This window comes from Mus caroli, unplaced genomic scaffold (genome assembly GCF_978045245.1).
Source record: "Mus caroli unplaced genomic scaffold, Mus_caroli_1 scaffold_7, whole genome shotgun sequence".
Classification (NCBI taxonomy): domain Eukaryota; kingdom Metazoa; phylum Chordata; class Mammalia; order Rodentia; family Muridae; genus Mus; species Mus caroli.
The window spans coordinates 23,962,150-23,987,720 of record NW_028227262.1 but is presented as its reverse complement, the minus strand read 5'-3'; the positions used below and the strand labels follow the sequence as shown (position 1 = coordinate 23,987,720).

The following is a 25,571-nucleotide window of genomic DNA, read 5'->3' as shown; positions in this document are numbered from 1 at the left end:
CCTTTTCCTACCCAAAGGTCTCCGAGCCCTTCCATAACCCAGCCCTAACCTAGTGTTTCAGAGGTGCACCTTCCCTTTTGCCTCACGCCTGCCATCTATCATTACTGTTCCCTCACCAAGAGGTAGGGAGCACTTCCGCAGCACTGTGCTGTTGTCATAGCAGCAGAAACAGCAGTTGTGCCTCCTGCTCCAAGTGACTCAGCAGATTAAGGGCTTGGGGATGGTGGGCACACAGCATGGCTTACAGCTGGGCCTCCTGCAGACCCCTTAGTGTAGTGAAGGGCTGACTCTGGGGAGATGGACCTTGTCACCTATAGAACTGAGTGGGGTTCATAATCTCTGCCATTAGCCGGGCTGAGTCATTTGCCAGTCTTCGGGGATGGGGTGGGGCGCACAGAGGAAACAAACCATAGGTCTAGAGCAGCATTTCTCAAGCTGTGTACTCATGACATGCTGTGTAATGGAGCACAATGTGCATGAAGGTGGCCTTCGTCCTAATGCTTTCACTGCAGCCCCCCTGCCCCACAATGCAAACAGAAATACGTCTCTAGGTATTACCGAATGTTTTCTGGGGTGCAAAGTACCCCAGACTGCTGAGAACTGTTCATGTGAACCTAGAAACCACATAATTCTCTACAGCAGAATTTTAATGTGCAAGGATGAGGCACCACAGAAGGGCCGTGAAGATCCAGACACAGCTCAGGGCCTGGCTTCTCTCTCTCTGGACCACTATCTGCTGCCTGAATCTGGGCTAACGATGGAACAGACCAGCCAGGACAGGATGCTTAAAAGTCTATAAAAACATTTATTCATTAGAAAACAGCAATTGGCACAGACTGAGAAAGGGAAAGCGGCAGCAGGGCTCTAAGAGAAAGACCTCAATGCAAAGGCCATGTTAAAACCACAGGCAACAAGCACTTCTACAGGGGGGGGGGGTGGGGGTGGGCTGAATCCAAGATCATCCAGTAAGATACCCTGCACAGCAGGGACAGGAGCAGGCAAAGGCAGCTCCTAGGACCTGTGTCTTTGCCCAGATGCTCTGCGGATGGGGGTGGTTCTCTTGGGTGTCTCTTCTTCCGTCATCTCTGCTGAAAGTTCTATTCAAAGAATTATAGGAACAAAAGCTGAGTCATAAAGATGGGGCAAAGTAAACGTGTGCGCGCGCGCGCACACACACGTGTGCACACACACGCACGCACGCACACACACATACACACACACACACATACACGGCACACTGTGAAAGTCAGCCGAGCTGCATAGTGAGAAAGACATGGCCAGGAAGAATGAATGCACAGCTAGGCAAGCCCCAGTGGAAGACCCCACGCAGGCAGCTGATCTGTCGGGAGGGAGGGCGTGTCATACCGTCCTCACTGGACTCATCACTCAAGAAGACAACTTTGGCTTTCCTCTGGGACTTCTTGCGCTGCTGAGTTTGTGGACGACCGGGTTTGGTACGTCGAGGCTTAGGTGTGACAAAGTCATTGTCTGAGTCTACAGAATTCAGAGGCTGTAGCCTTGAGACTAGAAAAGAAAGGCAAGGGGACCATTTCAAAACCAAAAACAAACCGCAAAGGGAAAAAAAAAAGGGTGGGGACCACTCATAGGAGCCCCATGAGGGCTTGTCTCCCTCTCATACCAGAGGAGGGTTTCTTGGCAGACAGGGCTCGCTGGCTGCCTCCCTCTATTCCATCCATGCCTCTGGTGTGACAGGCACGAAGCTTCTGCTCAAATTCATCTATTATAGCCTGGAGGAAAGAGAGTTAAAGACAGGGCTCCCTGCTTAAAAAGAAATAGCCATGAAAAGAGAGAGAAAACTAAAGAACCAATCTGAAACTGTGATTCCAACAGGGGTGACCTCAGAGTCCTGAAAATGCCCAGTATGACACAAGTGGCAAGTATGTGCCACTGTGTCCAGTGATTGGACTTTGGATGCTGATCTGTCAATCATGTTCCTTTATCCAGGACCACGTACACCAGGACAAGAAGGTCATGGGGTGGAGGCCATGCAGGTGTGGGACAGAGCATATGGGAGTTCTACTTACTGACTTTTGCTTTAAATATGAAACTACTCTAAAGAAGCAATCCAGTGCCAAGCATGTGAGGCATACCTCTACTACCAGGAGACAGAGGCAGGGGAATCTCTGTTAGTCTGAGGCAGCTGGGTCTACATAGCAAAACCCTATCTCAAGTAGAAAATGGCCTTCACTGGGGCTGGGAAGGTGACATAGTGGTTAGGAGCACTGGCTGCTCTTACAAAAGACCTGTGTTCAGTTCTCAGGGCCCACAACGGTCTAACTCCAATTCCAGGGGACTTGGCACCTTCACGCAGACATATACACAGGCAAAATACCAATGCATGTTAACAAAAAAGGAAATGAATGGCCTTTAAAAAAGGGACCAGGAATTAAGATACGGTCTTGGTCACTCTGGTTCATAGCTGTAGCAAGGCTAGCAAGGCAGAAAGGTCAGACAGGCGTCTCAGAGCACTTAGGGAGGCAGATGAAGTTTACTGCCCCGGAACCTAACAGGACCACTCACCTTGCCCTCAGGCTTGGCCCCGCGACGAAGTTTGCCCACAATTGACAAGAAAGCACCGAAGACAGACTCATCTAACAGCTTATCGCCAAAGCACTCAAAGTTGTCTAGCATCTTATGGAGACCTCGCTCTGTGAGGGGCAGCTGGGACATACAGTAGGCTAGGTCTCGGTACTGACGCTCAGTTCTACAGGGAGGGAGAGATTCTGTGAGGCACACACATCCTTCCCCTTCAGTCTCCTTTGGTCCCACGGATGCCACCAGGGACTCTCTCTTCTGAAAGGTCCCTCTTAACACAAAGGTGTCCCAAAATGGAGCATACCGGGCTGTGCGGAACCGCTGACACAGCTTCTCTACCAAGCTCTCAGTCTGTTTGTCCTTGGTGATGTAGGAGAGGAGTTGCCTGTGAGGAGAGAGTGTACAATTGGCCAGGAAACCACTTTCTCAGCTCCTACACTGAAGCCATCACCCCAACCCCAGCATGGCCTCTTCTGTCTTTGCTTTAGAAGAGAGTTCTCTGGTCCCGCCCGTCCCTCTGATCTCCTTCCCTTTATTGAGAAGGCAAATAACAGCTGCCACCTAGTGACTGCTACTATGCCTCACCCTCACACAGCACCCTATCCTATGTAAGAGCCTCCACAACTATGCAGCAAGTCCTGTCAACCTCATACGGTTAAGACGGGCAAACAACTTGTGGAGAAAGTAGAGCTAAAATGTCCATCTAGAGCTGAAGACAGCGGCAAGAGTGCTTGCCTAGCACATGCAAGAGCCTGTGTTCATTCTTCTTCATTCTTTGCATTCTATCCACCCATCCACCCATCCACAGTCTGTGTGACACCCCCCCACTACTCTAGAGCTAAAGAGCCAGACTTCATGATGGTGTGGAAGGGCTCCTCTTCCACTCCGCCCTCTGGGTCTGACAGGCGACTGATGATATCGGGGAGGAGATTATAGATTGCATTGCCCTGTAGGAGGAAGAGGATGAGATGAGGCGGGGAGCAGTCGGCAGAAGTGGGACCTACCCATCTCCTCCCACAAAGCCCCAAGCTGCTTCTCTCACCTTGTGGGAGAGCTCATTGAAGAAATTCTTGGCCAGGGCAGCGATCTGAGGCACAGGGTCGATGAGCAGCACGGCCATCTCGCTCACCTGCCCTTTCACCTTCACCATGTCCTTCAGGATCAGGTGTGTCATCACCAGCCCTGCTGTCTTCCGCACTTGTTGAGCTGGGTCTCGGAGGCTAGGAATAAAAGCTCTAGTCACTGAGATCAAGAACTCGAGTTTGTACCTTGAGAACAATAGGAAGGCCTTAAGAACAAGGATCTATTGTTCCACAGTACGCCAGTTTAGAAGCAGCTCCAAGGCTGGAATCAGGGACCACGAGATTTGTAGGCAAGATTTTAGAGGGAAGCTTCAGCTTCCAGTGCCCATTTCCGGCCTGCTTGTACAGGGTGAACAGCCAGCGGGTACCGAAGTCAGTGCCACAGGTGGGGGAGGAGCCCGTGAACTCTTAGTGGGTTTCAGGTGGTCCAGGGATCTCTCTCTCTCTTTTTTTTTTTTTGGTTTTTGAGACAGGGTTTCTCTGTGTAGCCCTGGCTGTCCCGGCACTCACTCTGTAGACCAGGCTGGCCTCGAACTCAGAAATCCGCCTGCCTCTGCCTCCCAAGTGCTGGGATTAAAGGCGTGCGCCACCACGCCCGGCTTAGGGATCGCTTACCGGGCATACAGATGAGGAGTCCAGGGATCCACCAGATTAGGGAAGCGGATAGCCAGATCCCCTGTGGCAACCATGAGGTTAGACCGCACAGTGGGGAGTGAAGACTTTTCCAGCATGGTGAATAGAAGACGAAGCTGGGAGTCGCAGAAAGGGGCACTGAGGGCAAAGAGAGACCCATCAGGAAAGCAAGAGGGCTGTACCATTTCATTTTCCTTGAGATGAAGCCAACTGGGCCTACCTGATCATGCAGAACTTGCCAAGGGCCAGCGATGCAGCCGCACAGAGCTCTGGGTTGCTGTATAAGCCAGGGTTGTTACAGACTTTAAGTAGCAGTGGAACAAAGGCAGCTAGTACCTGGTTGCCTGATGGAAGAACATGTCCAGGTTGGGGACAGATTGTATCAACTGGGGGAGGGCACATATCGATCTTTCTTACCGTCCAACAGCTCCTTCTCACAGATGCTTCGGATGAGCTCCGCCTCTGTGTCGTCGGCAGTGGCCCCCCCCACCAGCCCCAGTTCTTCCTCCATTGTTGTTTCAGAGCTTGCAGTCTGCAGGAAGAGAAGCCAGGGATGTTGGGTGACCACTTTTCTTTTTTGAGACAGGCTCTTACATGGCCCAGTCCTTCCTAAAACTTTTATGTAGATTGGGCTAGCCACAAATTCACAGAGATCTGCCTGCCTCTGTCTCTTAAGAGATGGCCTTAGGGAGTGGCAGGAGGAAAGAGAGAGAGAGAGAGAGAGAGAGGGCATTAAAGTCGTGCACCACTTTACCCTGCTTTAAGACAGACTTTAAACTTTTGTTTGTTGTTTTATGAGTCTCTCCCAGCATGTATGCAATCATACACGTGTGCACTGCACACGGAGGCCAGAAGAGGACACTGGGTCTCCCTGGAGTTGGAGGTACAGATGGTTAGGAGACACCATGTATGTTCTGGGATCTGAACTCAGGTCCTCTTCAAGTGCGCTTAACCTCTTGAGCCATCTCTCTACCCGTAAGACATCATTTATAAAACTGTCCACAGGAAGAGAAAGAATTTCTGAATGGAGAAAAGGATGACTAGGTCTCTTTTGTAAGTTTGTAAGTTGCTAAGGCAGGTCTCTACAGCTCTTCCTCTGAAGACACAATTGACTGTGGTCAATTGACAATGGTAAACAAATCCTCACCAGCCTGGCAGGGGTTCAAGGTCACAGAAGTCAGGCTTTGCCCCACTGCTGCAAGCCTCTGGTTTATTTATCTGAAAGACAAATACTCCTCCAACAGAGAGGACACAAGATCCCACCAGGTGACAGGCCAGTATCACAGGCTGGTAAGAGGGGTGTGCTGTGTGTGTTGTGTGTGTTCAGATAACTCAAACAGAGGCCTCCTCAGCAGGGGCCCGTGTCTTACACTAAACGAACAGTCAGTCCATATGTACCTAATGCCCTTGCTGGGTGAGCATGGGTAGACTGGGACATCTTTGTTGACACTAACCTTCCCAGGGGAACAGAGAGACAGACTCTTCATCACTAGTACAGAAGCAGAGATCCCTGGAAAGGCGTGTCCAGAGCTGAGGGTATGGAAAGCAGGGATGCCCCTGGCCACTCACGCACCTTCTCCTTGGGCTCCTTGGCCCTGTGCTCCTGCTCCTCTCGCAGAACTCGCCGCCGACCCAGCTCTCCACTCACTGCCTGTTCTAAATGCACCAGCTGCTGTAGAGCCACATCCCCAGCCAGGGACAGCAGGTTCATCAGCAGGAATGTGGGGAGCCTAGGGGCTGTTTCCTCTAAAGAAGAGAGAAGGAAAAGAGCCAAGTCCCGTTAAACTTCCAGACCCACTCCTCACTCAGGGAGAAGGTGAGACGTGGCAAAGAATGGCCCAACATCAACCTGAACAAACTGAGATGCCGTGGGCCGAGGTTTGGGGTGGACAGAGGCTGGCTGTCCACCCCACCCCTGAGCAATGACGCCCCTGCCCACTTACTAGGGTCTGCCTCAGTGGCGTTCTTCTCAAGCTTCTCCAAGACTTGCTTGGCACAGCTTTGCAACATCTGGGCACAGAGCACATCAGGGCCCTCTGCCAACTGGTAGGTCAGGGTCACTGCTACTTCTTTGAATGGGATCCAGAGGGGATCTGGGTGTGCAAAGCCTAGAGAGAAAGGAGAAGGTGATCTCTCTGGGAAAGGGACCAAGCAGACCTACGTTAGACCTTCTGGATAGCTTACCCTTTGTGACCATATCCTGAAGTCGCTCAAACAACCTGTGCTCCTGAGGCAGCCGGAAGGGAGGGTGGCGCTCACCCAGGGAAGGCTGAGGAGAAGAGAACAGAATGCCAGGGTGGGGAAGGCCGGCAGGAAGCTCTTCATCTTCACTCTCCTCGGCTGAGCCACAGCCACCCGACATGACCTACCTTCCTCCTGTCCGAGATGTTAGCAATGGCAAGGCACACCTGTTGGGCCAGCCTGTAGTCCTGGGGAGACTTCTCATCCAGCCCCACCCTCACCAGGGTGTCTAAGTTGCTTCCTACAATCTCCGGTTTTCCTCTAGGGAAAGGAAAACAGAGTTAAAGGCAGCCCTGGAAGGGTTCTGAGGGAGACAACAGCAATGGAGGAGTGGTGGGTGTCTAGAGCCCTGAAGCACTCACTACAGAAAGATCCGGGCCTACAACCACCTCCCTGGATGTCCTTGAGCTTGGGACTACAGAAGACAGGTGGGCGGGTACCCTCTTCATGCAGGCAGTCAACCCCAAGAAACCTCAGCTCGGCTCACTGCTATTCCTGAGGTTTGGAAAGGGCTTGCCTGCCCCACTCTGCTTGCTTTCTGGGTCTGAGCCTCACCGTGCCATCATGCCAAGAAGCATAACAGAGGAGCAGCGCTCCAGAGGAGAACATGGCACCTTCTCCGTTGCCCGCTCCCACAGCAGCTGGATCACCGCTGGCTTTATCTCATCCTTCTGCACAAACTCACACAGCTGAGGAGAGAAGACACATGAGTCTGCTTCAAAGCATCAGTCCCCTTGGTCTACCTGTCTGAAGCCAACACTGAGAGCCCTGACGGAAGCAGCGCCTGGCTACTGTGGGAGTGGAAGGGGAAGGAGGCTCAGCTGTGAACAGTGTGAGGAGGTATTCCTTGCTCTGTTCTCTGTTCGCCTGCTTCATGGCTTTCTTCAAAGCTGCACTTCCAAAGGTCACACATACAAATGGACATTCTGAGTTCTACACGGAACACAGCTCTGACTGCATTCTGGGTTCTTTCTTTCTTTTTTTTTTTTTTTTTGGTTTTTCGAGACAGGGTTTCTCTGTGTAGCCCTGGCTGTCCTGGAACTCACTCTGTAGACCAGGCTGGCCTCGAACTCAGAAATCTGCCTGCCTCTGCCTCTCCAGTGCTGGGATTAAAGGTGTGCATCACCACACCCAGCTCTGGATATTTCTTACTATGAGCACAAGTCAATATATCTGTGGCAGGGCCATTGTCCTTTCTGCCTTTTCATTTTCCCAGCAATGTGAACACCTGTTGGTCACATGTCACCCACCCACAGCTGCTTCTGCAGGCCCTGCCTGTCCTCACCACTGTATCCCTACAGGAGCCTCTGCTGCCCTTCTACTCTGTTGCTGGTCCTTCCCCAGCTGGCTTGTGTGTGACAGACAGGTCATCTCAGCATGTGTCTCCAGCCTGTCTCTGGCTACTGTGGGAGTCCTGAGCAGCAGCCAGCCTGGGAAATCCCAAGTCACTTACCACCACCAGGTCCTCCTTCCCCAGAAAGGAACAAAAGTAGCCAGCCGTAGTCAGGCCCAGCAGCCAGTGCCACTCTCTACTGCCTCTCGAGACAGGGGATGCCCCTACAGGAATTCACCTCATTCAAACCCTGGGTCCCTCTGACGTAAAGGCATTCGGCAGCCTCCACAATTTAGTCTCAGCCCATGCTCCCAATTGGATTATCTTCTTTGGATAATGACCTCGAGTCGGAACACAAATGTCTTCACTTTCCAGTTGGGACAGGGTACTTTCTTTACTTTTTATCAGAAATTCTCTCCTCTTCAGTCCCCACCCCACTCTATCTGACTGAACTTTCAGGACCCTTGCTGACTTGTCCCACCTTGTTGGGGTAAGGCCCGACCTCTACCCTTAAGCAGCTCTGTGGCCTCCATTACCCAGAGGCTGAGCATCTTTTCTGGAGCTCCTATGCTGTGTGTGTAAGACAAAACTGGCTGCAGCCAGTCACCTTCCCAGACCTCTCCTCGAGCCTCCCTCAAAGGTCCTCACCCTCCTTACACAGGGGCGACTCCAGAGTTGCAGCTGAGTGGGGGTGCGAAAAGCGCCCGGCCCACAGTAAACAGCACGTGTTCCCCTGCTGGTACACCTATGCACCGGCTCTGGAGCTGAACACTTACTGACTTCCTACAGTTTTCTAAACGTGTTTTGTGGGGTTCTTTCTTTCTCTCTCTCTTTCTTTCCTCTCCTCTCCTCTCCTCTCCTCTCCTCTCCTCTTCTCTTCTCTTCCTCTCCCCTTCCCTCCCCTCCCCTCCCTTCCTCTTCTTTCTTTCTTTCTTTCTTTCTTTCTTTCTTTCTTTCTTTCTTTCTTTCTTTCTTTCTTTCTTTCTTTCTTTCTCTATAACCAAACCACTGGTCTCTTTAAATTTGGGCATTGTAGCACACACCTGAATGTGAACACTGAGGAAGCTGTGACAGGACTATGAGTTTGAGGTCAGCCTGGGCTACGCAGTGAGACAACTGCCTCGAACCAACAGCAAACAAACAGGAAAGCAATGACTCTTCAACTTCTTTGTGGAGCTGAGCAGATCTCCCCACACAGGAAACAGCCTCTAACTGTACTGTGGAATGTGAAGAAGACCGAGTGGACTTACAATTTCCTCAAGACACTGAATGGTCCCGACGGAGGCATCCACTAACAACAGCGAGAGGTTGTGAATCAAAGTCTGCGCCTTGGCTCTGTAGGAACAACAGCGATCAGTAGTCACTAGGATTGGGACTCTGAACTTGGCAAATAGGCTGTTAGGTTAAATGAGTGCTTAGAGCAGACCCCAGCACAAGTGCACCCCAAGTCTGGTATAGACCCATCCATGAGTTCAGAACGCCCCTAGAACTCCTCCTTCAGAAGACTAGGAAATCCTGTGAGAAGCTGACCTTAGAAAAGTTAACAAAGACAAGGAACCCCACGTACCTGGCCGAGTCCCCTTTCGGGTTGAGGTAGAGTTGGCGGTATGCACTAAGCACGGCTTCCCGGACACCAGGCTCCTTAGACCAGATGAGAGGCAGCATGCGGCGTACCCCAAACAGGGCCTGAGGTACCCCAAATTGGAATACCATCACAAAGAACTCAATCACCTCCTGCACCACTGAGAACAGATACAAACATCACCATCTACTTGGCAAACGTCATAATACCCGTAGACTGAACCCTTGGTAACACATGGCTGGAGAGGTCACTGTCCCAGGCCCTGAGAACGACGCTAGAATGAATGCCTTCTCATGACACAGCTAAACAAAGTAACTATAAAATGTGAACAGTGGCCGGGCGTGGTGGCGCACGCCTTTAATCCCAGCACTCGGGAGGCAGAGGCAGGCGGATTTCTGAGTTCGAGGCCAGCCTGGTCTACAAAGTGAGTTCCAGGACAGCCAGGGCTATACAGAAAAACCCTGTCTCGAAAAACCAAAAAAAAAAAAAAAAAAAAAAAAAAGTGAACAGTGGTAAGTACCCTCTGCCTTTTAATGATGCAGGCATCAGGGACTGGATGATAATGCAGTGCTTAACACTCACTGTTCTTCCAGAAGTCCCAGGTTTGATTCCCAGTACCCACATGGTAGCTCACAACAATTCCTAATTCCAGCTTCAGAGAACTGACTCCCTCTTCTGCTCTCTACAGGCACCAAACCTGCATGTAGTACACACGTAGGCAAAACACTCATACACATAGAAATAAGTAAAGTGTGATGATGATGATGATGATGACAACGATGATAAGGGTGAAGGCATCAATAACACTGAGCAGGCAGGACTGGGTTCCGCTCAGCACCCGGCCTACCTGTCGTTGTGTTCTCATACATCATCTTGCTGATGATGCCAATGGCTTCTGTAATCTTCTGGGAGAAGCTGTAGGCATCCTGCAGATACTGCACCAGCATCTCCTGCTTCACCAGCTCATCGTTGCTCTGGGATCCCTCTGGCTCGGGCACACTGGGAGAGTCTTTACTGCCTGTCAGCCCTGGGTCTGTGTCCCCATGAGAGCCCTCTGTGGAAGCTTCGGGGTCTAGGAATTAGAGAGGTACAGGATAGTTTTGCGCAAGTGTACCGGGAGTCCAGTGGCTACCAACATCCCTGCATCTCTTTCAACAACCTGAAGGTATGAAATTACAATGTGCTCTGAAACACCTTGGTTCCTTTCTCAATTCCTGCAGACCTCCCTAGTTTGCAAAGGCGCCCCACGACTGGGCTGCTCCCCTTCCAGAGCAAGTGTCCACTCCTCCAGCCTCCTTCAGCCCCAGGCTGTGCTTGCTGACTGAAAGGATTACCTTTGAAGATGAGTCCCAAGAGATTCAGGAAGCCGTTTTCCTCTGGCTCTGTGTGACTGAAGGGTTCAGATTCCTGGAAGCGACTGGTAGCTTCCCGAGCGAGAATAATAGCCTGTCTAAAAAGAACAGCAGCAGCCTGTCACCAATTTAGCACCAGAGTCATGGTCCCTGAAGGCCTTGTAAGAGGTCCGACCTAACAACTTCATCCAGCCCTACATGCGGTACCCTATAGAAAAGGCTTGGCTCATGCTTAATAGGACAAGCAGTTCCTACTAAGCAGTCAAATACAAACCCCTGAGCCTTTACTGTGGTCCTCAAAGAACTTGAATAAGCTTTTAAAATCATAAACCCAGAGCTAGCCAGATAGCTCAGTAGGAAAGGGTGCCTACCACAGAGCTTAATGACTTCAATGCTAGAACCCACAGAGAGGGAACTGATTTCCCAAATTGTCCTCTGACCTTTACAAATGCTGTAAATGTAAAAACAAGCCAAAGCAAAATCAAAACCTACTGCAAACATGTGTGTAAAACCTGCTATGGATGGAAGCACCAGACTTTCAATAATTTGTTACTTTTATGGCTTAACTGTCGTAAATAGTTTTACAGTGAGGTCAGATGGTCATGAACTCACTAGGTATCCCAGGCTGCCCTTCAACTCCCAGTCCTCCCACTTCAGACTTCCCAGTCCTGGGATTACAAACAAGTGCTGCTGCCCCACAATGACACTGAGGAGCCACAAAACACATCACGGAGTGGGCATGGCTGGGTGTCGTGGCTGGTTGGTGTGGGCCAGCGCAGCGGCAGAACATATGCTTAGCAAGCTCCTGGGTTTCATGTCAAGCAAGCAAAACAAAAATATGGCAGTTGGCACAGCGACTGGTCTATGCTATGCCAGGGCTTCGTATCTGAGGCGAGCCCTCTAGCAACCGAGCAATTGCCATCCCTTGTCACCTTTTGGAGACAAAGTCTTGCTACAAAGGCCTGGCTGTGAGGAAGACTTGTTTAGATCTTGCTGGCCTTGAACTTGCATCACCCCCGGCTTCTGCCTCCTGAGTACTGAGGTTACAGGTACGCACCATCACACTAGGTTCATTTAATTTCATGAAGTTCTAGGGATCAAATCTAGGGCCCTGGAATTACAGGCCTATGCCACAGACTAAGCTCCTGAGTAGTTTCTAACTACTTGGAAAAAACATTTCCAAGTAGAAAAGCAGTTGTGGAATACGCATTTGGTCAGACATTACTACAGCAAAAACACCTGCCACTTCCCGCAGCAGCGGACATAAGTTCAAATCGTCTTTAAGGGCCCCCAAGTCTCTCCAAGGTTAACTAAACCTACACACCGTCAGAGCACCATGTTCTTTCATACACTACTACACACCATCAGAGCATCCTGTTCTGTCACATACTACACACGGTCAGAGCACCGTGTTCTGTCACATACTACACACCGTCAGAGCACCGTGTTCTGTCACATACTACACACTGTCAGAGTGCCCTGCTCTTTCACATACTACACACCGTCAGAGCATCGTGTTCTGTCACATACTACACACCGTCAGAGCACCCTGTTCTGCCACATACTACACACTGTCAGAGCACCATGTTCTGTCACATACTACACACCGTCAGAGCACCGTGTTCTGTCACATACTACACACCGTCAGAGCACCGTGTTCTGTCACATACTACACACCGTCAGAGCACCGTGTTCTGTCACATACTTGTAACTTGCTTTGGCAAGCAGTTGGCGGATGCGTCCTTTCACCCCCTCTGCAGTCTCTGCATCAGCAATTTGATGATCTCCCTCTTCCTGGGGAAGTTTCAGGAGCTGCTGCAGGGTCGACTTCAATTCTGGCAACATGGCGTCCCACTCCTCCTCGGGGTCTAGTGCTGCAGCTGAATGGGAGGGAGTCTCAGTTGGTCTTTCCTGGAGGTTGTGACCACAGCAAGAAAGTAAGGCAGCCTCCCCAGGCAGGGACTACTCACTCGCAGTTGCACTTCGCCTCTGGGCTCGCATTTCTTGTAATTTTTGAATCTCCTTCTGCAGTGGTCCAGCAAGGTCGATATCACTAAGCTGTTGAGGTAGAACGCATATCATGTCACTAGATTACAGAACTCCATCCTTGTTTCCATTCCGTCCCTCTTCTGCACACACCACGGTTCCTTACCTTGCAGGAAAAGGGATTATTAGCTAGAAAGCTGGCCAGCAGCTGAATGGCATTTTTACACACTAGCACTGACTTGTCTGCCAGCCGTCCCACTGCCAAGGCCACCACTGCCTGGAAACGGGTCAGGGGGAGTGCCTAGATGAGCAGAGAGAGAATCAATTCAAATCTACAGCATCCAACTGCAGCCTATTGGGGGGAAGATTCAGTGGAGGATATCCACGTATGCAGCTCAACACGAAATCTTAGCCCTACTTAAAGAGGTTGGACCCACTGTGAGTCTAAACTCAGCCACCCACTCACTCTAAAGCTTTTCTGTGGAATTATAAAATATTTCAGCACCACACACTTTAGTTCTTAACTGGAGCAGACACCTCTGTCCTTGGAAAGGGAAGCATTATTACTGCTCATAACAATCTCAAGTATAGGGGCTGGAGAGATGGCCTAGTGGTTACGAGCACTGACTCTTCTTCCAGAGGTCCTGAGTTCAAATCCCAGCAACCACATGGTGGCTCACAACCATCCCTAATGAGACCTGACTTCCTCTTCTGGTGCGTCTGAAGACAGCTACAGTGTACTTAGATATAACAATAAATCTTAAAAAAAAAAAATCATGTTTAGACTCTTCTTTGGGGCAGTTACTAGATTCTGCATCTATTTTTAAACAACAACAAAACTTTCTTCAGGGGCTAGAGAGAGGGCTCAGTGGTTAAGAGCACTGACTGCTCTTCCAAAGGTCCTGAGTTCAAATCCCAGCAACCACATGGTGGCTCACAACCACCCATAATGAGATCTGATGCCCTCTTCTGGTGCATCTGAAGACAGCTACAGCATACTTGGATATAATAAATAAATCTAAAAAAAAAAAACTGGCTGCTCTTCCAGAGGACCTGGGTTCAATTCCCCAGCACCCACATAATGGCTAGCAACCATATGTAACTCCAATCCTAGGGAATAAAATACCTTCGTCTGGCCTCCACGGCTACTGCATGCATGTAGCACACGGACACAAGCTGGCAAAACACTCATACACATACAATAAAAATAAAGAAAAAAATTCTTAATTGAGGCAAGGTCTATTATAGCCCCGTATGTCTTCAACCTTTCTGTGTGGCTTAGGATGACCTTAAACTACTGACCCTCCTGCCACTGCTGCTATCTATCAGGTGTGGTCTGGTTCAGGCATGACACAGTGCTCAGCCAGTCTCTCTTCACTTTGGCAAGTACACAGAGGACTTTTAAGAGTTTCAGCAGAGAAGGTTGTTCACCTTCTGTTGGACAATTCGGGCAAAGAGCTGCAAAACACGGCTCCGAACAAAAGAGTTCACATCATGGCCATGAGCTTGCAAGATGTCCAAGAACTGATCTCTGGTTTCTCGAGCCGATTCTTCGAGCTGGTCACCATTTAGAACCTGTAGTACCATCTCGGCTATAGCTGCTAACACAGCATTGCGCATCATGTAATTCTGAGAGAGAGAGAGAGAGAGAGAGAGAGAGAGAGAGAGAGAGAGAGAGGAGAAACATTGGAACACATCTCTCAACTTCTATATATACATTTCCTTCCCTAAACACTTCTGGTTTAGATTGCTTATGCTAAGCTGTGACTTTTCTGGTCAACTGTCTAGATCTATGTGCCCAAGATCAAAGAAGATGCTGAAACCCAAGTGGATTTGTTTGATCAGAAAATGTCAGAAGAAAAATAAGAGCTAAAATCAAAGGGTGGGGATTCATAATAGTCTGAAATGCTTGGAACACAGTATTTTGGATTTTGTTTATCTGTATATACATTTTATCTTAGGGATGGAACCTAAATCTAAATGCAAAATATATCTATGTTTCAAATATTTCATACACATAGCGTAAGGGTAATCACTGATAATTAAAACATTTATTTTATGTGTGTGTGTTCAGCTTGCAAGTTTATCTTGCCTTGTGTGCCCTGTATTCAGTAAATCCAGGGTCAGTGTAAACTGTGGACTTTGGGTACTGATCTATCAACCAGTCAGAAGAGGACACCAGATGTTCTGCAACTGGATGTTAGGAATTGAACCCAGCTCCTCCCCCCGCACCCCCCCCCCCAAGTGCTTTTAACCTCCAAGCCATCTCATCAGCCCATTAGACAATATTTTTAGTAACTATATATATGAAATAGTTTTACAGTATGGAATTTTCCACCTGTGATATCTACTTGGATATCAGGATATCTGATTATGCATCAGAATCAGGATTTCTGTTGCTTAAACTATACTTGAATAGAACATCTGGCACTGGCAAGACGGTTGTTCAGCAAGTAAGGTGCTTGCCACTAAGCTTGATGGTCGGAGTTTGATCCCCAGGGCCAGTGAAGGGAGAGAGCCAATTTGCACATGTATGTACACATTATACACATACATGCTAAGTAGATGAATACATAATTGCTTTTCTTCTGAGACAAGGTCTCACTCTGCAGCCCTGTCTGGCCTACAAGTATGACAAGCAGGCTGGCCTCAGAGAGAGCCACCTGCCTCTGCATTCTGGGTATAGGGATTTAAGATGAGCGCCACCATGCCTGGCAAATAACAATTAAAACCTAAATCATGTCTATCCATCAATGCACAGTTGAGGAACATTTCTTCTCATCCTTTATATGAGGCCACAAAACGTTTGAGCCTTATGAATAAACATTTGCTTTCCTTCTTACTCCTTAGGGACACAGAAGAGCAGAAAGCGGCCTCAGTGCCAAGAAGTCTATTATGTAATCCGGGAGAGAATAGGACAGGGGATTTTTTTCCCCCTGCCCCGGCCAAGAGCCAGAGAACAGTTGCACAGAGAAGTTAAAGAAAATTAGATCAATGAGTAGACTGTCTTTGACATTTACCTAGGAACCCCCAGCACTAGCCTGGGAAGAGGCCAGGTAAGCATCCAGGAAAGAGAAGTAAGAAGAACAGCACAGTTTGGTTGAGACAGATCATTGTCTGTAAAAAGTAAGGCTAGCCAGATGGGGGCGAGAGGCTCCAGGCCAAGGAGTGCATGGACTGGGCACCAAAGCTAAGTCATTCTCATTAGACAGGCTGTGGAATGGCTATCTCATCTACCAGTACTGCACAAATCCAGAAATACCACTTATAAAGGGCTCCTCCTGTGTTTCCCCATAGGAATGTCACAGTGGTAAATCTAGACAACCTTGTCTTCTTTATGGTAAATTCTATTTTGGGGACAGTTTTGCTTTATAGCCTCAGCTGGGTCCTCCTTCCTCTCAGCCCTCTGGGTCTCAGATTCTAGGCGCACACTTCCAGCCTAACTGAAAGCTACTTTTTCAAAAAACAACCTAGAAGCCAGGTGTGGGTATGCAAAAGAAAAAAAAAAAGGCTGGAATTTCAGCACTTGGGAAATAGAGTTTGAAATTCAAGTCCAGCCTTGGCTACACAGCAAGTTTGAAATAAGCCTAGGCTATGTAAGACACTGCGATGGAGAGGGGAAGGGAGAGGGGAAGGAAGAGATAGAAGATGGTTGTGAACCTTCCCTAGGTATGGCAGCACATCTACACTTCTGGAACTTGAGAGACAGCCAAGGCTACATGGCAAGCTCCCCTTCTTTCTTTCTTTTTCTTTTTTTGGTTTTTCGAGGCAGGGTTTCTCTGTGTGCTTTGGCTGTCCTAGAACTCAGAAATCCGCCTGCCTCTGCCTCCCGAGTGCTGGGATTAAAGGCGTGCGCCACCACCGCCCGGCGCCCCCCTTCTTTCTTATCTTTTGTATATACATGTTTGAGATGTGTGTTTGTGTGGAGCACGCATGCACCATGGAACGTTTGCAGAATTCAAAGGACGACCCTGAGTGTCAGTGTGCCCGTTTCCTCTGCACAGACTCACATACAAGTCAAACACTCACACACATAAACTTTTTTTTCTTTCTTGTTTGTTTGTTTGTTTTTTGACACAGGGTTTCTCTATGTAGCCCTGGCTGTTCTGGAACTCACTCTGTAGACCAGGCTGGCCTCGAACTCGGAAATTCGCCTGTCTCTGCCTCCCAAGTGCTGGGATTAAAGGCGTGTGCCACCACTGGCCAGCACATAAAATTTATTTAAAAAAAAAAAGTTTAAAGGAAAGGAAAAACTTCAACCTTTAGAGCATGCTTATTATTAATACAAATAAATCCCTGGGCTGATTCCCAGAACCACATTAAAGTGAAGAAGAAAGAGAAAGTGATTTCAACACTAAAGCCCCTCGACAAATCTGAGCTTCCCCAGATAGACTACCTCTCCATCCAGATGGTCTAGCAGAATGCACATGTTGGCCATCAGGACAGTTGGGATTCGCTCTGCTAGCTCAGTGAGGAAAGCCGCAAAGCCCTTTGCCCCTGCTGTGTCTCGACTCAGCTCCTGTGGACACTTCTGTCCAATCTCTCTACAGGGGAGAAAACAGATACAGTAAGAAAGCTCAGTTACTGAGTTCCCAGTTAGGGAACCCAATAGGCTTCAGGGCTGAAGGAATCCAACGTCACATGGAGAAAGGACCGCTAACTTCCTTTCTCCCCCAACGCCCCAGGAACACAGACACTCTGGGAGGATTACCTTACAATCTCTCCCACTATGCTCTTCATCCCGTAGTCTGTTGCCCACAGAGTCACGGCTGTCACCAGCACAGAGGGCAGGTGCTCAAAGTGCTGCAGCATCTGGATGATCTTCACAGTGGCACCTGGGAGGTGGAACGTTAGCCATTCAGAGTGCTGCAGAGCAGGGGGCGGAAGCGAGCGAGCGAGCAAGCGAGGAGGAAGGCAACTCACTGAGCATATGGTTGTAGCGGACCAAGGCCACCCCAAGCAGGTGTGCTATGGCCTCCTTGGTGGAGCGGTTCTTCTGGTGACTAATGGTGGGATTCTCCAAAAGGCGGTAGCAACACCCAGTAACCAAACTAAACAAAAAAAGGATGAACGGGAAGAAATGAGCTGTCTGAAGTCGAGATGCCAGGCAGCTGCTGTTACTCAATCCTGTCCCTACTATGTCCATCTCAAAGTTTCTAGTTCTCAGCTCTTTCAGTCTAATCGTATTCTACACCAAGGATTCTTTCCTTTAGGATTTAGTAAATTGCAGCCAGTTACCATGACAACAAAAAGCCAGCCTATAAGATGAAGACGGTGAGGCAAGGTTAGCGAAGACTTCTCATTGTTAAAAATGGGAAGTTCGATCTTTACAGACTTTTAAATTACATCTGCTGTAACTAACTGACCTTTTACTTTCACTTTGGTTTTAGTGTGTGTGTGTGTGTGTGTGTGTGTGTGTGTGTGTATTCCTGTCTGCGCATGTGGAAATCAGAGGTCAACCTTGGGTTTCATTTCTCAGGAGCTGTTTTGCCTTGTTTTTTGAGACAGGGCCTCTAGCTGGGACCCGGGGCTGGCCGGCCATGTGTCCAGACATCTGCCCGTCTCGACCTCCTCAACACTGCGCTCCATTTGGCTTTTGATGTGAGTGCTGAGGATCAAACTCAAGCCCTCATGATTTCATGGTAAGTGCTTTACTGACAGCTACCTCCCCGACCATTACTTATTTGGAGATAGAGCCTCACCACTATACAGCCCTGGATGGCCCAGAAGTCTTTATGTTGACCAGGCTAGTCTCAAACTCTCAAGAGATTGGCCTGCCTCTGCCTCCCAAGTGCTAGGAGTAAAGGCGTGCGCCATGCGCCAGCTTCACCTAGGGGATTTTTAGTAAACACATCTTCATGGATATATGGGTATTAACAATGAGAATTTCATTGTGGTGGCACATGCCTTTAATCCCAGGACTTGGGAGGCAAAGGCAGGTGAACTTCTGTGAGTTCAAACTCTGTTTGGTCTACATAGACTTCCAGGCCGACCAAGGCTGCACAGTGAGACATTGTCTCTCAAAAGGGGGGGAGGGGACAAGAGAGAAATGCACATTCCATTCAGTATGTACTATATGTATGCATGTAATACACTCCTGTGTACTATTGCAAATAGAACTAAGGGATGAAGTATTTAAAAGGCTTATCTAGCACCAGAACCTCATTTTGCACTGCTCAAGATCATCTGCTCAAGTTGCACCCTAACTCCCCACCTGACAAATTCTTCTTCAATTGCTGAGTGGTTCCATAGGTGACGGATGTCCAGCTGGAGCAGCTGTGTTAAAAGCTGAAGAACTGGTTGCCTCTCTTCCTCCCAGTCAAAGCCAAGGGTTGCTTTGGCCCGGGCTCTCTTACCCTAAAGTGAAGGTGGGGATCAATCAGAGAGAGCAGCGGTCATCTAGTCCCTGTGCCCGCACTCAGTCTCAAGGCAAGGCCAGGCAGTACCATGGAGGGTAAGCTCTAGAATGCACAAGAACTACTTGTCAGGGAAGGAGAGCTGGACCTTAAGTGCGCCCTCCTAAACCCCAAGCAAGAACAGTAAGCATGGGAAAATCATTGGGTTCTTTCCCATCAATTCCTTTCCCCTCACATAAAATAGGTCAGGGATATCAATTACCTTCCCACCAATGTCCAGGTCAATGAGGCTTGTCTGGCTGGTCATATTCTCAAAGGACTCCAAAAGGCGGATCAGGGCATAGCAGTTCATTTTGAGGGCATTTAGGTGGGCGCTTCTATCTGATCCACTCAGAGCTGCATCATCCAGGATGGACGACAGTTCCTGGGAGTGGCGGGATACCACTGTGAGGGGCAGAATCTGGGGGTTGGTCTCATTGGCTTTCTTCACATAACCCAACTTCCAAACACTTAGCACTTGTAGCCATCAGATTACCAAAGATCTATGTGTCATCTCTCAGTGGCCATGACACAGCTAAGTCCTTTGAGACCACTGACCCTGGCACATCGAATTTAAGACTGTTCCTACTTTCATTCCAGTTACCACAATTCCTCCCTGGCAGCTGGAGCATCACCCCGACTGGAGTGAGGTAATTTAAAGAGTAGGAATTTTTTTGTCGGTCCGCCCTTACAGTGAACGCACATTACTCTGTATCGACCACCAAGATTACAGACCTGAATAGGTCAGAGGTCCCTGGACTTAGCTAAGCCAACTGAATCACAACAGCCTTGATATCATCACATGGCTGAGAAAATGTAGGAACTGCTAAACATAATAACCAACACCTTCCAGCCCCTGCCCCCAGACCCCAGACACCTTTCTTCAGGAATTCCAGGGTGTCTTCCTTGAGGCCAGGTTCTATACTTCGAAAGTGACTATGAGGGAAAGAAAGTGTGGGAGTGAGACAGGAGCCTACAGAGCCCATTCTCAAAGATCAGCTCTAAGGACTCTACCGTGAAAATACTTGGGAAATTGTCAAGTAAACACGGTGGCAAGCTGGATAAATGCTCACTATGGATCAGTACCCAGAACCAAGTATCAGTGAACCCATAATTTGTAATTTCAAAACTCACATGCAAAAATTAAGAGAAAAAGCCACCAGTTCTTTCCAAAGCAACGGCTGTGAATTTCACTTACTGTAAAATGCTGTAGACTGTATCAAAGTGCTCCAGTATGGCGAGGGGCCCCTGAGCTCGGAAGGCAGACTGAAATGCTGGAAAATGAAGGAGGAAAGACAGGATTTCTTGGTACACTCTATTTTTTTCCAGAAGGCACTTAGTTGTCATGTTTCCTGAATCTTTGCTTTTTGTTTTACCGAGGTGACCACAAAAGTGAAGATTCTATCCATTATATCAAAAGGCGGATGAGTCTGACGTCATGGCACATAGCCATAGCCTCAGCAACTCAGGAGGCTACAGCTAAGAGTTGCTACCACAGAGAGACCCTGTCTTTAAACAAAAGCAAAGCCATAGGTCAAGCAAAGTGGCAGGGCCTTAGCACCAACACTAACTGAGCACTCGGCAGCATCTCTGCACTGCTCCACGCAACTGCTTCCTACACTTCAGTCAACAAAGGATGGCACACATGACAAAGTCAGTGACACAGCAACCATCTACACAATAACAAAACTGCCTGATGACACAGGACTTAGAAGGCATCCTGTTAAATGACGTGTGAAAAGGAAGTGTGAAATCATGCTTCAGTCACATTTTTGGTAAGGCAAACACCTGTGGACACAGATATTAATTACTGTGGTATTTCCCAGATTGTTGTTTTCTATTTCCATTACTGTTTCTATACCTGCTAATGTGAATCCTGTGTGAGAATGGATTGAGGGCTAGGTGGATGTGTTGGTATGTTCCTTTAATCCCAGCATCGAGGAGGCAGAAGCAGGGTCACACAGTGAGACTGCCTCAAAAAAAGGAGGGGAAAGAAAGAGGTGAGCTGAGGTGACCAGGTACAGGATCCCAAATGTCCCTTACGGTTGCTCTGCCCTACCTCAAAAGACAGGGGTCTCTTTCCCTCTTAATTATTAATTAAACTGTTTACCTGTCTGTGTTAGAACAGGCTCTAGCAAACCCCCTGTTACTGCGGTTGGGTCCAGCCCCCCATGCTTGTCCACAGGGCCCTCCTCGCCCTGGCCTCACTCTGGACGCTTCCCCTCTCCTCCCTTTCTCTCAGTTCTCTCTTACTTTAAAGCTTTATAAGCACACACTCATTGTATAAAGTAGGCTTTGTTACATTTTCTTTTTATGGAAAGGGTTAAGACAAGGCTTCCCTGTCAATCAGGCTGGCCTTGAACCCACAGAGGTCTGCCTGCCTCTGGCTTTCCAAGAGCTGGCTTTAAAGGCATGTACCACCACACCTGGCTCATTACATTTTCATACACAAGTATCATGTACTTTAGTCATACTCACATTTCTCTCATAAAATTATGGAATGTTTCATCAGGTGGTAGTGGCACACGCCTTTAATCACAGCACTCAAGAGGCAGAGGCATGTGGATGTCTGTGAGTTCAAGGCCTGGTCTACAGAGTGAGTTCCAGGACAGCCAGGGCTACATGGAGGAACTGTTGTCTCAGAAAAAACAAAAAACAAAACCAAACCACCAAAAACCAAGGACTGTTTCTGGGCCGTGCTTCTTCCTATCTCCTTCCAATCCAGGAATCGGTGCCCCAGAAATGAGCTTTCTTCCTCACACTACAGGATGGCCCAGCATTACCTTCTATTTTCCTGGCCAAGTCCTGGAGTCAAAAATACTTGGTGAGTTCTAGCTCATTTTAGGGGAGAAGGATTTGAAAAAACCGAAGCTCTAGGCACCAGAGAGAATCACTGTTGCTCCCAGATACTAAGAGAGGCTGAGGCAGGAGGACTGAAAACTCCAAAGCTTCACTTTGTACACACTAGGTAAGCATGGTACCAGTTGAGCTACATCCCCAGCCCTTCTCTTCCTCTTGATTCAATCCCATGTTATTTTATTCACCAAGCCCTAGAAGCAATAGGCTATAATATACACAGCCAACATTAAGCATTTATAAGCTATACCGTTAAAACGTGTGCACACATACTCTTAATGTTTCCATATTAACGAATCATCTAGCAACAGGCCTCTCAAACGTGTCTCCCCACACGGCATGTTCACGTGACAAGCGACTGTATCTTGTGTGCTGCTGCAGCAGTTATGTTTCTCCTTCCCTGAGCGTCCTGGAAACATAACCTAGCTTCTAAACAGTGCTCTCTGAGAACAGGCAAGGCAAACACTGGCACCGCCCACAGGACTTCTAAACTTCATGCATTTAGTGTATGTGTACTGGTGTTCTGTTCTGTATTGTGCACACACACCTATATCTGTCTGTCTGTCTGTCTATCCATCCATCCATCCATCCATCCATCCATCCACGTACCACATGTACAAGTTACAGACAGTAGTGAGCTGCCTTGTGAGTAGTGGGACTCAAACCTGGGTCCTCTGGAAGAATAGACAGTGCCCTTAACCTCTAAGCCACCTCTCCAACCCCTAGTCTACAATTACCAGGACTATACATTGACACATGGTAAGAGGTAAAAATACAAAAACCGGAGCCGGGCGTGGTGGCGCATGCCTTTAATCCCAGCACTTGGGAGGCAGAGGCAGGCGGATTTCTGAGTTCGAGGCCAGCCTGGTCTACAAAGTGAGTTCCAGAACAGCCAGGGTTACACAGAGCAACCCTGTCTCAAAGAAAAAAAACAAAAAAAAAACCCCACCTTTTTCTCAAAAAGTAACTAGGTTAGCCATGACTGTCTCTTGAATAATCCAGGGAAGATGGCCCAGAACATTTTATGTCATGAATTCCATGTAGTGCTACAAACAAACAAACCATGGGACAACAAACAACTAAAGGCAGGGACTAGGAAAGACCTCCCTGGCCCTGATGGAGTGTCCCAGGGCTGTAGAACAGAAAGGATAGTATCATTGCATATGGCTGTCTTCTGAAGTTCCATGGAGTCTCTCACCTCTAAGCTGGGATGAGAGGTGCTTGATGGGCAACACCTCCTGGACAACGTACTGATTCACACCTCCACTTTTCAGCAGCTCCTCTGGAGATAAGGGCAAGTGGAATTCAAAGTTGTGGGGAGACATCTTTCTCCCCCTGGTTCACCTAGAAACCAAACAGCAAAAAAAGGCCTTGTGTAAATCTACCAGTGTGTCGTCTTTTGATTATGTGACAAGAACATTTCTACTGAGTCTACCCCAGGTTCAGGGTCAATATAAAGAAAATATTTTTTTTTCAAATGTTTTTCAGTCTTATAACAGCTATATGAATCATCTTGTAAACTATAAGATCAGAGCCACACAAAGTAGCACGTGCTTATATTTATGTTCCACGTACACGGGAATCAGTAGGATAGAGTTCCAGGCTAGTCTCGGCTACATGGTGTGGGCTGCAAGAGATCTTGTCATAAAACACCCTCCCCTGCAAACCCTCACCCTCAATATCAAAGCAACTCTAGATGAGAATAATTTTTTCCTTTGATTTAAGTTTTATTGCATTATGATGAGAAAAGATACATAATTTCAATTTACCTGAATTTGTTACATATTTTGAGTAAATACACTTACATCACATTCTTCTTTCCCTTTTGTACCCCAACTCCTCCCAGAGTCCCCCCTTTCAAAACCTGCAATACTTTTTATTTTTTATCATATTCTTTAAAATTTATAAAATAAGCCAGGCATGGTGGCACACGCCTTTAATCCCAGTGCTCGGGAGGCAGAGGCAGTCCCAGGAGAGCCAGGGCTATACAGAGAAACCCTGACTCGAAAAAAACCAAAAAAAAAAAAAAAAAAATTATACACACACACACATATATGTATATATATAAAATATTGTAACAAAATAAAAAAATATATAAAATATTATAACAAAATAAAAATATATATAAAATATTGTAACAATAACAATGAGTATTATAAAGGTTGTTTGATATAACACAACAATCAATTGAACAGTCTTATGTAGATGTTTGTCTACACCAATACTGAAAACACATATGTTTTTCTCGGTTTAAATTTTAAATAACTCCAAATATATTAACTGTATGATATTTTAAAACAATGTATCACTATTAGTTTTTTAAATCAACATAAATAGATAAAGTGAGCATAATTCTTATTATTCTGACAATAAGTCATTGAGTCTCATGGTCTCCTCTGTAAAATGGTGTTGCTCTGGGGATCAAAAGAATCAAGGGTTAAAAACTAGTCAATAGCCAGGTGTGGTGGCACATGCGTATAAAGGCAACATTTGGAAGGCTGAGGCAGGAGGACTGCTGAGTTTGATGCCAGCCAGGACTGCAGTGAGGCTGCAAGGAGTACATCTCAACAACAACAACAACACAACACAAGACAATACTAATGAACTGTTAAGTGACAATCAGTGTATACATACAGACTTATTGCTTTTATTTTAAAGTGAAAAAAAAATCCTTAAAAAATATTTTACTGAGCATTGGGGTTCCAGCCCAATCAATGGAATGGAAGGACATTAACTTCTACTTATCCTGTGCCTGATTTCAGTCTCATGGGGTGCAGAACGAAACAACCAAATTTACACATTGGGTAGTAAGGCTATGCGATTTTGCCCACACCACACATTCCGATTCTGATCTGTCAGACTCACAGCCATACTGGATCTCAAGGGCATCCCTACCAGACCGTCGCTCCCGACCGCACTCCGGCAAAGGCTGCGTCACGTCCTGGACCTGCTTTTTCTCAACCTTTCCCTCCCCGCTTCGTCGCACTGCCACATCTTACCTGGACCCCGCGACACCCCTCACCCGCCGCTTCTTCAACCGGAGAGCCCCGTGATAAAAAGGAAGGAAGAAAACACTAGGGCACGATACGCGCCAAACAGTGAGATGGTTTTCAAGCTGGCGGAGGAACCGTTCGGCCAATCCGCGGCAGGCTGAGACGGAGACCCGCCTCAGAGCCAGGCGTCGCGCTCGCGGAGCCCGCAATTCCCTGTTCAAACCACAACGGCTGCCAGGAGGCCAATCGCGACGGAGGCTGGAGAAGCCGACCAATCACAGCCCCGGGGGCGGGGCAAGCGGGTGAGGGGCGTGGCCCCGAGTCTGCGCTTTCCCGGCATCTCTACCGTAGTCGGCTAAGCATCGCCACCCGTTGTCTCTCCGCGGGCCGCCTAAATCAGTCCAGCTTTTAACCACGTGGCGCCCAGCCCTGTACACTCCGGGAATATACTGCCCCAGAAAAACTCAGCTTGCCGTAGCGCCGGGCTCCCGTCCTCCACTTCCCTCACAGTTGAGGACGCCCAAGGGGACAGGAGAGGGCTTATTTTAACGGGATTTCGGTT

The 25,571-nt window shown here is 48.2% G+C and overlaps 1 protein-coding gene and 1 non-coding gene across 3 annotated transcripts; both read right to left on the bottom strand.

Moving 5' to 3' along the window:
* Positions 1-934: 934 nt before the first annotated feature.
* Ncapd2 (non-SMC condensin I complex subunit D2) lies at positions 935-25,407 on the bottom strand. Of its 2 annotated transcripts, none has more exons than XM_085839890.1 (32): positions 25,016-25,407; positions 23,215-23,360; positions 20,359-20,434; positions 20,038-20,096; positions 19,384-19,565; positions 18,980-19,122; positions 17,689-17,816; positions 17,477-17,600; positions 17,162-17,309; positions 14,197-14,394; positions 12,932-13,066; positions 12,750-12,837; positions 12,485-12,659; positions 10,762-10,877; positions 10,275-10,499; positions 9,413-9,587; positions 9,096-9,180; positions 7,068-7,201; positions 6,641-6,773; positions 6,456-6,540; positions 6,215-6,379; positions 5,845-6,017; positions 4,689-4,803; positions 4,492-4,615; positions 4,254-4,409; positions 3,599-3,776; positions 3,409-3,503; positions 2,861-2,941; positions 2,542-2,725; positions 1,640-1,748; positions 1,366-1,524; positions 935-1,097 (listed from the first exon to the last, which is right to left on the bottom strand). In XM_085839890.1, the coding sequence occupies exons 2-32, from the start codon at positions 23,339-23,341 to the stop codon at positions 1,012-1,014; spliced, it is 4,161 nt and encodes a 1,386-aa protein (XP_085696016.1). In that variant the 5' UTR covers positions 23,342-23,360; positions 25,016-25,407; the 3' UTR covers positions 935-1,011. The 2 variants fall into 2 exon arrangements, with proteins under 2 accessions (XP_085696016.1, XP_085696017.1); XM_085839891.1 differs by lacking the exon at positions 25,016-25,407 and adding an exon at positions 21,022-21,129 and having other exon boundaries at positions 23,215-23,340.
* Positions 19,643-19,967, bottom strand: LOC147003806 (small nucleolar RNA U85). The gene has a single exon (XR_015047718.1). It is a non-coding gene; the product is annotated as a small nucleolar RNA U85 (small nucleolar RNA).
* Positions 25,408-25,571: the final 164 nt, after the last annotated feature.

Coding starts and splice junctions, on each gene's coding strand:
- Ncapd2 (XM_085839890.1), bottom strand. CDS start 23,341: ATGTCTCCCCACAACTTTGAATTCCACTTGCCCTTATCTCCAGAGGAG. Junction 10,878..12,484: donor CTTGCCAAAGCAAGTTACAA/GTATGTGACAGA, acceptor TGTTCTTTTTAG/ACAGGCTATTATTCTCGCTC. Junction 10,500..10,761: donor CTTGGGACTCATCTTCAAAG/GTAATCCTTTCA, acceptor TCTAATTCCTAG/ACCCCGAAGCTTCCACAGAG.